The 15,614-nt window shown below is 37.8% G+C and overlaps 1 protein-coding gene across 4 annotated transcripts in view; it reads left to right on the top strand.

The window, feature by feature from the left end:
• The window catches only part of RUNX1T1 (RUNX1 partner transcriptional co-repressor 1), a 116,552-nt gene that overhangs the window by 13,057 nt on the left and 87,881 nt on the right, over positions 1-15,614 (top strand). For 2 of the 4 annotated variants that reach the window (XM_013956903.2, XM_013956901.2), the window contains exon 2: positions 6,833-7,005. The exons of the other annotated variants lie outside the window; for them this stretch is intronic. In XM_013956903.2, coding sequence (XP_013812357.1) covers positions 6,918-7,005 — 88 coding nt within the window. In that variant the 5' untranslated portion in view covers positions 6,833-6,917. The remainder of the gene's footprint in view (positions 1-6,832; positions 7,006-15,614) is intronic. 4 annotated transcript variants of the gene reach the window in all.

Raw genomic sequence — 15,614 nt, 5'->3', positions numbered from 1 at the left:
TTTTTTATTTTATTTTAATGGTGGCATTGCTAAAAGTATTTAAGGGTAATGTTATAGAAAGGATTTTAGTGAGTGAAGTCACTGAGTGCTAGGAACCATTAAGCAAAAGCTGTTTCATGACTGTGCTATTTATTATTTTTAAAGCTTGTTGGCAAACCACTTAATACTGGAAAAGCACACTGCAACCTGTATTAAAGCACACTGAAGATGAGCAAGGACAACATTGTACTGAATTGAATAATGTAGCTTAATTTCTGAATGTTACATGCATTTCATGTGCACCATGATAAATAAATGCAACTCCATGGGCCAGCAGAGTTTGTAAGCTGAATTGAAAGTATTGGAGCTCAGATCTTCAATGGTATTCACATGCCCATTTCTCATTGAAGATAGTGCCTTTTTGTCTAAACACCAGTTTGTGGGTCTGGACCTTCAGGTTTTCTGCACTCCCATCTTATTCCTGTGATCTTAATAGTTTGCTGGAACTGCTCTGAGGCTAAACCAGATATGGACCTAATGACAGTATCCTATGTAAGGATAAGTGGACTAGCTCAGGTCTTAATGGAAAGTGAGTCATTCTCTTTGAACTGTAAATGATGGACTTACCTGATGAAGAATTACATATAAAAGGAGAGAAAAAGTCTGTTCCTTCAGTCATGATATTCTCAGAGGTTCCCATTGAGTCCATGGGGCCAAGATTCTTAAATTTTATATCCCAAGAGCTATAAAACAATGTCTGAGCCAGCTGCATGCTCCAAACATTTCCAGAAAAGTGTACAGCTACCGCAAATACAGCTACAGTAGTTTTAAGGGTGAATCAATGTATAATGCATACCTTCTCATACTGGTTGAGAGATTTATTGGTCCCATCCTCATTCCATGAAGTTCATGGGAGATTTTGGTGTTAATTTTCTTCAAAACATTTTTTTAAGGCCAGGCCTCAATGCCCCCTCCTCTTAGAGAGAGATTCTTGGCCACTGTTGTTTTTGTTCTCCCACAGCTCCTCCTCCGGGAAGAGGATGGACGGGACCTCCGTGACACTGCCGGTGGCAGGGCGTGCTCCCGAGGAGTTCACGGGAAGCAGGTGGCTGCGTTAATTGTCCTTGTGACAGAGGCCCGCTCCCAACTATTGTCCCTCCTGGAGGCAATTTAGAAATGGTCAGGAAGTGTCAGGCTAATACGTACCCGCAGCTTCACTGCTCTGTGCAATCATAATAGTTCGAGGCATGTGCCAGGCAAGGGAAACGGTGTATGAGGCCCTACCATCCTTCCTAGGTTGTGTGACTAATTGGCTGGAAAGGCTGAGTACTACGACTGCAGAGTATATTTTGTATTGCAGGTAGAATCCAGCTAAATAACAAGGAATTCTACTTAAAAAAAAAAAAAAAAAAAGACAAGGTATTTCCCTAACATACGGTCTCTTCTTTTTTTAAAGTTGTTGATAAAAGCCCTAGGTAAGAAAACTAAAAAAGCGTACTGGGTGCATGAAATATTTCTAGCAACAATGATCCTCTTTTATCTGCTGGGTGGAGGATAGAGGATGTAAATGTATTTTCTACTTAGGCCACTGGGGTTTTGATCGTCTTTGTTGCAACTGCACTATCAGTATTCGTAGATCCCCAAATGGCATTCAGTGCTGTGCTTTTGAAAATCAGTTAGGGTCTTGCTACTTCACAGAGCTGCTTGTTAACCATTTGCTTGATTTTTACCAGTGAAGGCCCACAGCACTGCTGTGTATCTCACTGCGAGTGTCACACCTAATGCTGTTAGCCAGGTTTGAACTACCAGTAATATTTCTTTAAGTGTCTTTCAGTGTCTACTCACTGGAAGTGACATGATTTAAATAATAAATATCACACTAGTTATTTGTCTGCCATATGAATTTCTAGTGAAAACTGAGAGCTTCTGCTCAGGTGTCCTCTTGGTTTTACTGAGACTGTTTGCCTAAATAAGGTGGGCTGCAGGATTATGTGGCTGGTGAATCATACTGGTTTCTGAATCACTCTTACAAAATATCAGCCTGAGATACTAACAATAATGAGCACATTGTGCTTGAACTTGTACGTTATTTAAAGAATAGAATCTTAAAGCAGAATATTTTGTAAAATGAATGATTTCCCATGTTTGTTAAAAAACACTTTACAATGTACTTCTATCAAACCCACTGCATCAGGAAAAATACCTCCTTCAGAAGGAAAAAGGTGTCAGTACTCTGTGAGAGTATCTGATTTTTATCTGCTTTCTAAGGGTTTAAGCTCCCTTCTTTTCTGTGTGAGATCAGCTGACAACAGCAGCAACCAAATCATGTTTGCAGCTGGGCAATTACAGTAGACCCTAAGATCTGTGACTGTCAACCATGAACACAGATGCCTTCAAAGTTCTGTTTTTCTTCCATGTGGAAGTCGTTGGCATGGAACAGATGCCTTCATTTGGAGAAACCAACCTCTGGATATAATTGGTTCTCTCTTCTCTTGTCCTCTAGGGACAGTCTCTTACAGATGAAATTAGATGAGAGAAAAAAAGACACACACACACACACACACACACACACACGACATGAAACAAGAGTTTTCAGGGTTTCTCTATGTTTTGTCATGTGAAACTGTTTTACAGCTGGAAAATTTTACTCCATTTTTAGCACTCTGCACACATGATGATTATGCTATATGAAAAAAATCAAAATGTAATGGTCAAGGTGTGTTCTTAATTTAAGTATGCTTGTTTTGAACTAAGTCGAGAATATCCAATCCATATTACTTAGGTTTAAATGTTGACTTCTGCACTACCTATAGATGCTGCAGTGTCCCAGAAATAAAAATTAAAAATAAAGTGGCAGAATAGGCAAGATGGTTTGAAAAATCCAAACTTCTTTTGCAGTGACAGAATCAAAGTGCTTTCATCACCTGGTTTAGTAGGTGTTAACACAGGAGGAAAAAGTCATTTGTGCAGTAGTAGTTTGCTTCAAATTTCACCTAGCATATGGACATTCAGTTAAAGAAAGACATTTACAGGAACTTGAGTGGAATTAGTCTGATGAACATCTGTGATGAACCTTTGCTGAGAGTCCTGTGGTAGGGTGCATTAGAGATTGTTTCCTCTTACTGGTGAAAGCTAAAATGGGATGATGCTAATGGGACTTATGAATAAGAGAGAGGGGGAGTCTGTTGACTCTGTCCCCATCACAGGCTTTTGTTCCCCCCATAGGTGTAGCAGCTACCAAACTGTTGCAGTTTGTGTTCTGGTGTAGTAAAATAAATGAGTACCAACTTGGGGTTACTTAAATAAACTCAGTTGTGAGCTGTGACAGTTCAGCCAGCGCTGTATAAGGAACGGAGATGTCCCTGGGCAGGTGGGTACTTCCGTGGGAAGGGTGCAGCAGGCGGCTGCGCCTGGGATCAGCGAGTGCCAGGGGATAAACCACCGCTGGTGGTGGCTACGAGCCTGGAGTGTGTCATCTCTGAATGCTTTTTCTTTCTAAATCTTTTTTCCAGACATAAACTTTGTGGTTTAAAGTAAGAGTCCAGTTTAACCACCAGGTGTAAAATTTGTTTAGGCAGTTATGTGGATTGGCTGCTGAACTGTAGACCTGTGGTTGCTTGAAGGTGCTGAATCTTTGGAAGAGGGTAGGTCCTGGTAGCATATCAATGACCTGAATCCTGAGTTCAGTTTTCAGATTTGAATCGCAATTTTCGTATTTTATGTGAGAAGTTTACTACTACTGTAATTTTGCATTGCTGAAAGTTGAGCAGAAATGTCACCAGCAATAAACACCAACAGGAATTATCTTGGTCCTGCCTTGGTCTTGGTAGTTGCTTGATGGAACGCAATCTGCATTTTAGACACTTGATGTAAATAGATAACTGCAATGTGCTGTGGCCCTTTATTTCTCACTGACACCCATGAGGTGTATGAGTGGAGGGCATTTATTACGATTTCCAGTAGTTAGAAGGAAGCCCAGAGGAAACTTCACGTTTTAAACTGGTGGCTCTTCAGCTTTTATAAAGGAGTAGGGAGTATAAGACTCCAGTTTTGATTTGCAGAACTTCAGTGCAACAATGTGCTTTTAGCATTGTATTTCTGAAGAACCACATATTAAGTTAAAGGAAAAATTTAACTAGAGAAATGCTTAGGTGATGAAGGGATTTCTGGCAGTAACTAAGAAGTGCAGTAATGGTTGATTTCTTTTGAGGCTGATTCTGATATTTGTAGTCTTTACATCCTATTAATTCTTTGAAGATAAGCTGATACAGGAACTATTTGCCAGGGCCAATGGCTCTTCTTCTTAAAACCTTGGCTCAGGTTATATCCTCCTTCTCTCCATATATAAGATAAAAGCACTGTGAATATGAGGTTAACTGAATTCAAATAGAAGACTCTCTCGAGTTATTGCATTCCTTAGAAATAAATACATTTCTCATATGGTTGAGATTGATCAAAAAAGTATTCTGTATGCCAGTGATTACATTCCCATCTGTGATTAAGGTTTTCTGTCTGCATCTGGTTTTCACATTATATTTCTGTAACAAGAATCCTTTATATGGCAGAGTTCACTTTCTGTATTTTCTATTAGCTGCAGCTTGAACTACTGCACGGATCGCAGATTTACACATGTGGTTTTCATTACTTCATACCATTGAGAAAAAGTAATATTTGTTTGGGAAAGTATGTTTTTCAAAATTTCCATGGTAATACAACATGTTGATCCTTTTCTTTAACACTCTTGTAAGACTACAAGTTATTCAAGGCATTCTGCTTTCAGTGGAGTTCAGATTTTAGACAATTTTGCATGTACATTCCAACAACAACAGTTTACAAATCAGGAGGCAGAAATACATTTAAAAAATAGGTTAGCATGGAATGGGTATGGCAGAATGCATCCATCACTTTGGAGAATGTGGCATATAGAGAAAATGAACTTGGGGCTGAAACAAAGGAAGAGGAGTAAGTTAAAGTGATGTCTTCATTGTAAAGTGGACGACAGATGGGTACTTTTTTCATTTTTTTTAAGCAAGATGCTCCAGATAACTTGTTTTTGTACGGCAAGAGATTTAAAAATCTTTTACCAGCCATGAAAAGGAGTATGCCATTCAGTAGACACAAATATTAAATTGTTATATGTTACATAATTTAACATATTTGATCACAATTATTTCTAGTGGCCAAATTAGTAAAGGTTAACAAAACATGAATACATTTTTACAGATGGCTGCTATATGTAATTCTGAATCCAAAATATGATGTTAATTTAATGTTCCACTGTAAATCCATATTTCAACCAGATTGTGCTATTGTCACTCAGTAGAAACTTAATGTTTAAATGATCTCAGTGAAATTAGTAGGGCCACTTGGTCAGTAAAGTATATTTCATTATTGGTAGTGGCATGAGATTCTGGCCAGAAAAATCAGAGCAAACAATAACAAAAATTTAGGAAATATTGTATGCATTTATGGAAATGTAAGGTGTTACGGAAAAGTTTGAACATTTGAAAAACATATATAATTCATGATAAGGCACAACTGAAAGGTAGTTTTTATTGCCTATATGTGAATATGATGACAACTACAGAGTTGCATAAACGGGAATAAAAACAATTTTATAAAAGTAATTATTGCACCCAAGGTGGGGAACCCTAACCATGTTTTGGAGATTATTTTCCAAATGCCAAAGGCGATTGTGTCATATTAAAAGCTTAACAGTTGCCAAATGCTGGGTACAATCCTGCAGTCCTTGCCTGTCCCTCATTTTCCTTGTAATGGCTAGAGCTTGGGCTTGTGTCAGGGCTGCAGAGAAATGTCAAAGAGCCTACATGCTGCAGAAAGGCCTTAAAATGATAAACTCCTTTGTCCTCTAACCTTAACATATAAGGTTTGTTTGGCATTGAGGAGGAGTACTTTTTCGAGGAACAGTTTTTGGCATAGATACGAATGTGATCTTGTGAAAATACCCTCGGGTGATAGATACATTTTTTGCGATACAATCTAGTCTAGGAGACAGTTTGGGCTGGATCCTCGGTTAGATGCATGCAGCTGCGACCAGATCCTCCTGCATGCTTAACTTTATGTCCTGAAATACCTGAACAGTGGATGCAGATTGAAGCATGTACGTAACTGCGTGTGCCTGGCTCTGAACAACTTTCTGCCTTGACGTAATTATGAACCCCTGAAAAGCGTAATAATGTCTTGAAAAACGTGACAACCCTATAGTATAGCCTCATACTAATTATAAAGGATTTGTGTAACCCAGCTAAACGTTTTGAGTAGATTTTGGAGCAGGACAGAAGTTGCCTTTTCAAAAGTGGGATGATGATGTGTAAATATATCAATACCTTTTTGATCTCCCTTTATTGAAATTGTTTGCTTTTCTCTGACTTACAAATACAAAGTGGTATAGGGTTGTGCAATTAAAAGGTCTCTATTTTTAGTAAGCCTGTTTGTTTAATAAATTATTCTCTAGAGTGTCTGTTGATCCAGGTAAAGTATATAATATTTTATTTTATATAAATAAGTTTAAAAACAATGATTTTTGGAAAATTAGTAATAAGGTGTTCTCATGCTAGACTACAGATTGTCCTTACTTTATTGCCCTCTATATGTCAACTACTTTAAATGGGCACCTTATGAAACAGACTTTTGTCCAAGAATTAATACAGTTTTAAAGTACTTCCTTATATTAACTAAGAAATTGTGGGTAATTGATTTAGAATGATAACGTTTCTGTCTTCCCTTTTTTATTTAAAGGATTGCTATTATCATGCAAATGAAGGGGTGTGGTACTTCAAACTGGCTGTGATATGTGCTTCTTTTTTTTTTTTTCATTTGTTGTTGTCAATAGAAAAGATTGATCTCTGGGCTGGTGAACATAATATCTGTCCCAGTCAGAAAAGGAAAGAGGAAATTAGCAGAGCGATTGGTGGAGAATGATATCTGTCAAAAGAAACACTTGGAGAGCACTGAGTTTAGTGATAGGTGACTGCCGGAAAAAAGGGAACTTTGAATTTTGTCAAGGTAAGGAACAGAACAATATTTGATTTTGTAATGTACATACTTTTTAGAAGTTATTTTGAATGACTGTGCCTTGCCATGTAAACTGTAATTAAAAAAGAAATCTTTCGCTTTAGCCTCCAAAGCACCTTAAATCAATCAAGGTGTTGTCTTCATTTAAATATCACTGAAAGTGAGTACAGTAATAACAATAAAATCCCTCAGTCATGACTTCTCTAAAACCCTCCTTAGCCTATGAATACATCTGTGTGTGAAAATTTTAACTATGGTTTTGTATTTTTGATGACATGGATGTTCTTTATCTGGCATATAAATATTATTTAGCGGGGCTGTAAAAATAGTAAAGTTCAGTTTATTGAACTGTGAATTGGAACAGTATTTGCAAACAGGTTAAGGGGCAGTTACAATTAGGTTTGCAAAATGGTTGTGTTTGCAATTTAGAGGAAACTTCTGGTAAACTCACTGCATTGGGAATCTGTGATAAATTTGATTGAGATGATAGTCAGACTAGTTATTTCTGTTTCTTAAACAGAAAGGTCTTTACCATACTGGAAGAGTACATCTGCTGTGACAAAACAGAACTTCTAGTTAACTTGCAACTATTATTCTTGTCTTTACTGTACCTGTATTTTTTTCTCCTAAAGTTGTGTGGCTAGAAAGTGAGAAAACTCCTAAGCTGACTTTAAATACTTTCCAAAACTCTGATGCTTTCCTTTTTAGTGTTGAACCATTTCTCCTACAACATCATTTTTATAGAGTATGATATCAAAATAAAGTGAACAAACCAAGTCTGAGTACTCTAGACTATAGTCCAGTTAGTTTTGAAAGCAACTAACCCTTGATTTCAGTGCTTTGCTCTGAGGCTGCTGCTCTGTCGGCGCAGTCTTTCCCAGGGAGATTCACCACGGTTCGGAGAGCCAGCAGAAGGCTCTGCTCAGCACTGCCAGGGACAGCTCTAGAGCTGAGGTTTTGTGCATCATGTGAACATACTTTTTAAAATTTAAATCCTATTAAAATGAATTTGGATTCCAAATCTAGTTCCTAGCTCAAAATAAAACAAGCAAATGCTTCTCTGGGATCTTGCTCTACAAGGCGGCATTGGGAAAGAATGAATGTTTTTAGCAGAGTTACCTCTTCCATTTTTATTTTGCTAGTTTAAAAGTAGGTATTTTCTGACTAATTTTCCTCTGTTCTTCTACCTATGGTCTCTTTTTCAAAGTGCAATGGTACCACATGTAAGTGGCTGTTGGTTGTTTTTTGTTTCTTTTTTTGAAATATAGGTCTTCGTAAAGTGTTTGAAAAATAAATAAATAACAAAATAAAGATTTTATGCCAGAAGCATGCAGTGATAGCATAGTAACGGTGAACTTACTGTGGTTTATCGCTAGCAGAGAACATGCAAGATAATGGAAATGTGCTACAACTTCAGAGAAATGCATGTTTTTTAATACTGTTTATTTCTGTTAAAAAGAGGGACTGAGTATGACTAAAATTCATTTCATCCTAATAAAGCCCAAATGATCGTGTTGCACTAGTGAAATGTTCATAAATGGAAGGGAACAACATGATACCCACTGGGCAGGTCAGGTTGAATGTGGCACCTGGGCGTAGGCACATCCTTACCATTTTAATGTTGCTGTATGCTAAATGAGCCCCTTACCTGTGCAGCCCTATTAGTGCAGCTTTATACAAAAAATAGCACATCCTCTCTACAGGGTAACTTACAGAGTTAACAATAGTAGTATAGTTTTCACCTTGACAATGAAGAAAATCTGAAACTACTTTGTAACTATTTATAAAAGAGAAAGAAACTGGTAGTGGTTAGCAATCCTTAGGTCTTTGGCCGTTCCCATTTTGGCATTTATTTGAAGCCCTAAATCTGGATGTATGTGTTTGTCACACGTTTAAAGATTTTAGTCAATAATCTTAAATGACCAATAAGCTCCACGCTGAAATTCAGATGAGTAATGTGAATGAGGTGGCCAGCTTTCTATGAGTGTCTTTTGAAATCCGGTGAAAAGCTTCTGTGATGTTGCCCCAGATCACTTTGCCCTTTGTATGTAGAGCAACTTTCAGCTCACTTCCCTGGACAGATTTCAGTCTTGCTGAGATTGGAAGACACCACCTTTTTGAATGACATGATGAAAGCTGTAAGTTTCATTAAAAACAGAGATAGGTCAGAGCTGAAATTTTCCCGCAGAAATGTCTAAAGTCATCTTGAATTAATATGGATTGTGCTGTGCCCGAAAAGATTTGACTTATTATTTGAAACCAAAACTGAATAAAAGGCCAAATAAAAGGTAGTTGAGTCTGTAGCCTCCTTAAAAGCGATGGTCTCCTGTAACTTTAGACTGTCTTTGCTTGTGTGATGCCTTTCATACATCCTCACCCTTGTTTTGCTACTGCAGTGTCTTTTATTTTTCTCAGTTTTCTTTTTTTATCTTCATACCAATTGCTTGCTTGCTTATATATCTTAAAGACTGCAGTTTAAATAACACCCCCCCCCCTTCTAATATATAACAGATGTAAAAGGGTTCTTAGGGACGAGTGTATTATAGACACAGGATTGTCATTACACAGCTCACAATCAGATTTTCATCTGTTCATGTGGTGCACACCTGTGGCTTGCTGGCATTGTTCTTGATTGGAGTGCGAGCGATCTTAATGAGAAACAAAGACTGAATGACAAGAAGAGACTGCACGGCACACCCGGGTTACTTCACACATCATAAGAAAGTGAAATTCTAAATATGCTGGGTTTTGAGAGAACATGTTGTGATGAGAGAGTGTGCTTGTGGGACTTTGCAAAGAGAACCAGGTCTTCTTTATGGCTGGCTTGCAAAAAATGCATTTTTCTCTGCAGGTCAGGTTGATTTGGAACAGTTGAGAGTGGTGACCATTTTCTTTAGCTTACTTTCTGAGCCAATAAGAATATACTGGGCAGGAATCCAGCTTTTGAAGTACAAAGAAAATAACCTATAATCTATATAAAACATTGGCTGATGGGGAAGAGAGGAAATTTACAGAGAACAACACGGTTTGAGAATAACTGTGTTAAAAGTAGAATATAAGAAGAGTGTGTGCATGACATTTAGTTATTTTAATTTGAAAATATAGCCTTTAAAACCCCGGAGATGAACAGACTATCAGCTCTCTCAATATGGCATATTTATTAGTAAACTGAAACAAACCACATTACCTAAAGCTGGAGTTCCCTTTTCAAAGTGATTTTCTGAGTTTGCAGAGTTTGGCTTTTCTTTTTTTCCTCTTGGTAATAACTGTGGCTCTGATAACATTAATGGGCTTTGCCCCACATGGCGCTGTGAGTGTATTGTACCACTGCTCACTGATCCCAGGTCAGTGTGATGCGTGAAATCAATTTATTTGAATCTCTTTGCCGGTATAGGAATTTGGCAGCGTGCCAGTTGTTTTCATTTAATGCTCTTTGTGTTGAACACAGACAAGCAGGCAGGCTTTTGTATTCCTCTTTCCTTTGGTCTCCCTCTTTCAGCCAATATTCTATTCTGTGGATTTGCAGAAGTAAGAATATGTTACCTTTTTTAAATCATTTTGTTTAAATAGTATTTAAAGAGCATAGAAAATAGGTCAGTCACAGAGCAATCTGTGTAGGGTTTTTACAGAATAGAGGTGGTAACACCTGTCTTTCCCTTTTTAATAGCTTTTGGGGGAAAAAAGCGAGGAAACACTGGACTATTTTTGCAATGCCTACTTCTATGATTTATATCTTCTTGTAAGACAAAGACTCTCCAGTCATGATTAAATCAGCATAATTTTGTTTTTAAATAAATGAATCTCTGGCAGTTGGTTGGATGAATCAGAAAGACTTTTCAGAATCTTTTTCATTTGAGATAATGACCTTAATGTAAGCTTTAATTTAGGAATCCCTCGTGGCATCTCTTCTTCCCTTCTGTCCATTCCTCCCCTCCCCCAGTTACTTAATATTTCGAATGTATCAGAGAGTAGGCATTTCTTTCCTTTTTCTTCCTTTTTATGAGAAAGCAGCAAGGCATGTGGAACAGAGCAAGTAATTTAGCCCTTCTTAAATAGAAAAAAGAACGGACAGCGGCGCATATTTCCAGGAGGATTTGTTTCAGAGCCTGGTACGGGGAGCGGGAGAGCCGGCGAGTCTGTTGATGCTCCAGGCAGTTCTTGCGGAAGTTGCTATGCAGAAGCATGGAGCCGCAGCACAGGGGTCAGCCTCGAACACATCGGCCCCGTTTCCTTGTTTAATTACCTGAAGAACAAAACATCCAGACTGAGAGTGTGTGAAAATCCAGTATCTCGAGCAGCAGTTTGCTGCTCTGACATCCTGCAAGGCCAGCCCTGTCTGCGCACCAACGTCAGGGCTGGTTCCTGACAGCGGGCTATCTCTGCCGGGCCGGGGTTCCTTCCATTCAGGAGGTATTGTGTGCAGGAGGGTTTGGTCAGGAATTTGAGGTTCCTGCCGGTTCTTCCAGCCCGGACAACGCTGTGACAGATAGGCCTGATTTTTTTTTTTTTTTTTAAGAAAAAAAAAAATTGGCCCTTTTTAGTCCTTCCCTTGTAATTCTGGCATTGGCATAATACTGACTAAAACAAAACCTGTTAACTCTTTCACTTCTGAATTCACAGTGTTTTCCTTTCACTACATTGTTCGTTCTCCCCTTGCTTAACCTCTGATTTTCAGAAGTAAAATCTGAGGAGCAAATTCTTTTGGATGGAGTTTATGCTATACAGCAAATAAACTTTTGAAAAAAAATTTTTGTAGTAGTACTCATCTCATTAATGTAATCATCGTATTTGGCATTTTAAGTTTTTCATTCTCAGCATGCTTGGCAACATTATTTTTATTCACCCAAGGCAGAACATTTGTTCTGACATGGCCTGTTAAAACAATGGTGACAGTTATAAACACTTCCATTCTTACTGTGATTTTCTTAGATGTCCAACTTGGTGTTCAATTTTAAAACACTGGGATAGAGTCAGTTACAGTCCTTGCTCATGTCCAACTGTTTGTTGAAATAAAAAACTACACTAAAAACAAAAGGAAGTTTCTCTGGAATAAGGCTGTGATGGTGCAAACACTTCGGCATGGTGCTCAAGTATGGCAGGATCAAGGGTCAGTGTGCCCTGCTCAGCGTGAATGAGATGGGGTTTATGCATGAATAAAATTTTGGCCCTCATACATGTAAAGTGTCCTTTGGGATGTAAAATTCAAGGTACATGATTATAGCTGAAAGATACTGAAAGGTATGTTTAGGTAAAGGTATTGCATATATTTTTAAGTGATGAAGAATTAGAGAAAAGTATGATTTCTTCTTTGAATTATATATAAAGAGTATGATTTATTTAGGTAATTTTAATGATCTACTTTACAGCACAGCACTGCTAACAGTTGTACTGGCAGAATTTAAGATCACAAGGCCAGGATCAAGTAGTGGGGGGAGGGAACTTATTAATTTGGCTTTGCAGCAAAAATCAGTGTAGCATGTGACTGTTGCCTTTATTGTTGTGGGCAGAAGCAAGTCCAGGAAAGGTATTTGTGGTTATAGGAGTGGAGAAGAGAGAGCTGAAAGTTAACTATGGTTTTATTTTCTTTTGTGCTGAGGGCTTTAACTCCAGTCTGTGGAGTTACACCTATAGTTGTGAAGGACATTTTCATGTGATAGTCATTTGGGGTACTTTGGTAGGTGGGACTGAGATTGAGCAGTAACTTCTACTTTTCTTGCTAGTATTTCCTTAGGATTTTGTTGTACAGATTTAAGGGTATACTCCCTTTCTTACACACATACATTAACTACCATTACCAGAATAGGGTTTTAGGATACTCTTCATTAAGAGAATGTAGCCTTCAGTGGATATACACAGCTGTGAGTAAATGATAGTGTAATGGAACCAAAAGAGTCATTATGATCTATTGTGCAATAATCCTCCATCTAAGAAGGATTTTCAGGGAATGGTGCAACAAAAGAGCTGTTATAGTGTATCAGATCGATAATCATGATCTAATAAATTCTTAAATATGTCCATAATCCTTCACCTTTAGAATCAGGACCCCTTTTTTTCATTATGAACTCCTAATGCTACTTTGATATAAAAGGGCCTTTAAGTAAATGTGAATTACTTAAACACACAGTTTTAAATCCCTTTATCCTACCATACTGTAAAGAAAACATAGTTTAAATAAGCATTGCTTGTATTTAGAGGGTGAAAACAAGACTGTTTATCCACTTTGGTCAGTGTCATGTTCCTGTAGGGTTTGTACATATATAGGACATTATGTGTGTGTACAAAAGTGCTATTAGTTAAACCTTTACAAGTCACATATGTCTTGTCCCTCCATCCATTGTTCTATATGTCTTTACAGTTTTTCAGAGTTCCCAGTCTAATGAACTGTCCATGTCCTCTAGCTGACCAGTGGCCATCTGAACCAGCAGAACAGTAAGAGAAATTTCACCACTGATGCATAAGGACAGCAATAACCACTCTTTCTTTCCTCCCACTCATCAGATGTCTAGCTCTTCTTTGAAAATAGCAGAAAATGATAGGCCTTAATCATGGTAGCCACCTCAAAAATCCCTCAGAGATAATGGCTTTGGACCAACATTATGTTTGAAGCTGAAAAAAATATTTAGCTTGGGCGTCTCTGCGAATCTCCGTTGTGACAATCTTGCTTAAGAAAAGTTCTCATGGATAGCAATCCCCAAGCTGGTTAGGGCTTTATTAAAACTGGCACCTTGCATTGTGCCCAAACACTTACTGCTGCTTTTTGCAGATGTTCTCCTAGTGTGAAGTGGTGTAATTTGCTCTTGGTATGAAATTCCACTTCATAATCACCTCTGCATTCTTCGCTTGCTTCTGTTCTGAATGGATGCAGCTAAGCACCATGTGGTGTACAACACAATTAGATAAAATGGAATGATATTTAAAGGCCTGTGTTCCTAACGGCTCCTCCCTGTTCCTAAAGAAACAAAGATTTTGTATGTTAATTTTCCTTAGCTGTGATAGGATTCATCTTGGTCTTACAAAAAGTGCAAATCTTATGTCCATCCACTGTGCTTCCAGGGGCACGGCGTGCTTCCTTTCAGATTGCACAATATTAAGGTGACCGCATTCTGGCTGTTTTTTGTAGAGGAAACTCAACTTAGCACAGTGTTTATCCCTGAATGTTAGTGCAGTGCTAGTTGGTTGTTGATAATACTTTTTTGTGTTAATTACTTGTAACGTTTTATGGTAGTACACACAACTTCAAATTCTGGTCATGTAGTGGATTGGGGAAGGCAGGCGTGTAGAATGATGAGGAGATTGCTACCTAATTAAGGACATGAGTGGTATAGCAGAGAGAAGACAGAGGACACTAAACAAATGAGTAAGAAAAACACGAGGGAAGACATAACTAATGAAACAAAGGGAAGAAAAGGAATATTTATTTTACTAAGACCCGTATTTCCCTTGGGTCACTTATAAAAGGTGTTTACCTTTGCATCATCAAGTGTGAATGCGTCTGCGCACTGATTCTGCTGTGTTTCTAAAGGTTGCATTAGACCACTTCACTTGGTAATACTGCTCTGCCATTTGTCAATTATAGGATCTGCCAGTGGGTTGTCTTACTACAATTGTGAGAAAACTCATCCATAGCCACTTTTCTGTTAGGATTTCCTAATTTTCTTCATGAAAAAGGGTGCCGCCCTGCCTTTATGCCATTAGACTTTCTCATTCATCAGGAAACTTAAAACATTTGATGAGGAAGTGGCTTTCTCACCTGGCTCTGAAAAGAAAATAATTTAAATGGGGGATTAATGCCTAGCTGTCCTAGATGTGCTTAAATATTTATTTACAGTGGCTCATCCATTGTGCTTCTGAAATTATTCAGTAGTTGACCGATGTAGTACAAACATAAGGTATTAATAGTGAACACTAACGTGCTTTACAATAGCGCTTCCTGACACTACTATGTTTATAAACACATAACAAGACATGCAGAACTGCCTGGTCTCCAGCACACTATAGTGGAGGCCAGCGTAAAGATTTTGATGTCAGATATAAGACTAAGCTTTGTTTTCTTAAAGCTTGTCAGTTTGTTTTACAAGCACAACCTTATCCTTCTATTGTTGAATATGTGTAACTATATATACATATATATATACACCCATACATATACATATGTATGCTGTTAAATAGTATTTTGTTGAATAATATTCTGGAGTTGTTTTCACTTTTTTGAGTGTATACGATGAATATTGTGGTTAGCAAATTCCTATTGCAACTGCTCTGTAGCACAATAGCTTTGTATCGAGGCCTATTTGAACAAAGCTTTTGTTTGATTATAAACGTAGTAAATAAGTGCAAATTGATCAATATATCACAAAAGAGCGAAGAAGGGAGGTCATATCTCCATAAAAAAAAATTTTTTCCCCCGTTGAAAATGGCTGTATGATCATAAATGTTTTGTATTGCTGTGTATTTGCTCCACCTGGTGGATTTTCCTGAAAGTGTTTTTAATGCTTGCTAATAAGGAGAAACTGTCTTTAATTAAATATAGACTATATTACTAAAAGTAAAGACAACTTTTTAATTTTTAGTAGCCATAGCATTGTAAAAGGCAGATTTGG

Source organism: Apteryx mantelli, chromosome 2, assembly GCF_036417845.1.
Source record: "Apteryx mantelli isolate bAptMan1 chromosome 2, bAptMan1.hap1, whole genome shotgun sequence".
Lineage (NCBI taxonomy): Eukaryota > Metazoa > Chordata > Aves > Apterygiformes > Apterygidae > Apteryx > Apteryx mantelli.
This window is presented reverse-complemented; position numbering and strand designations above follow the sequence as displayed.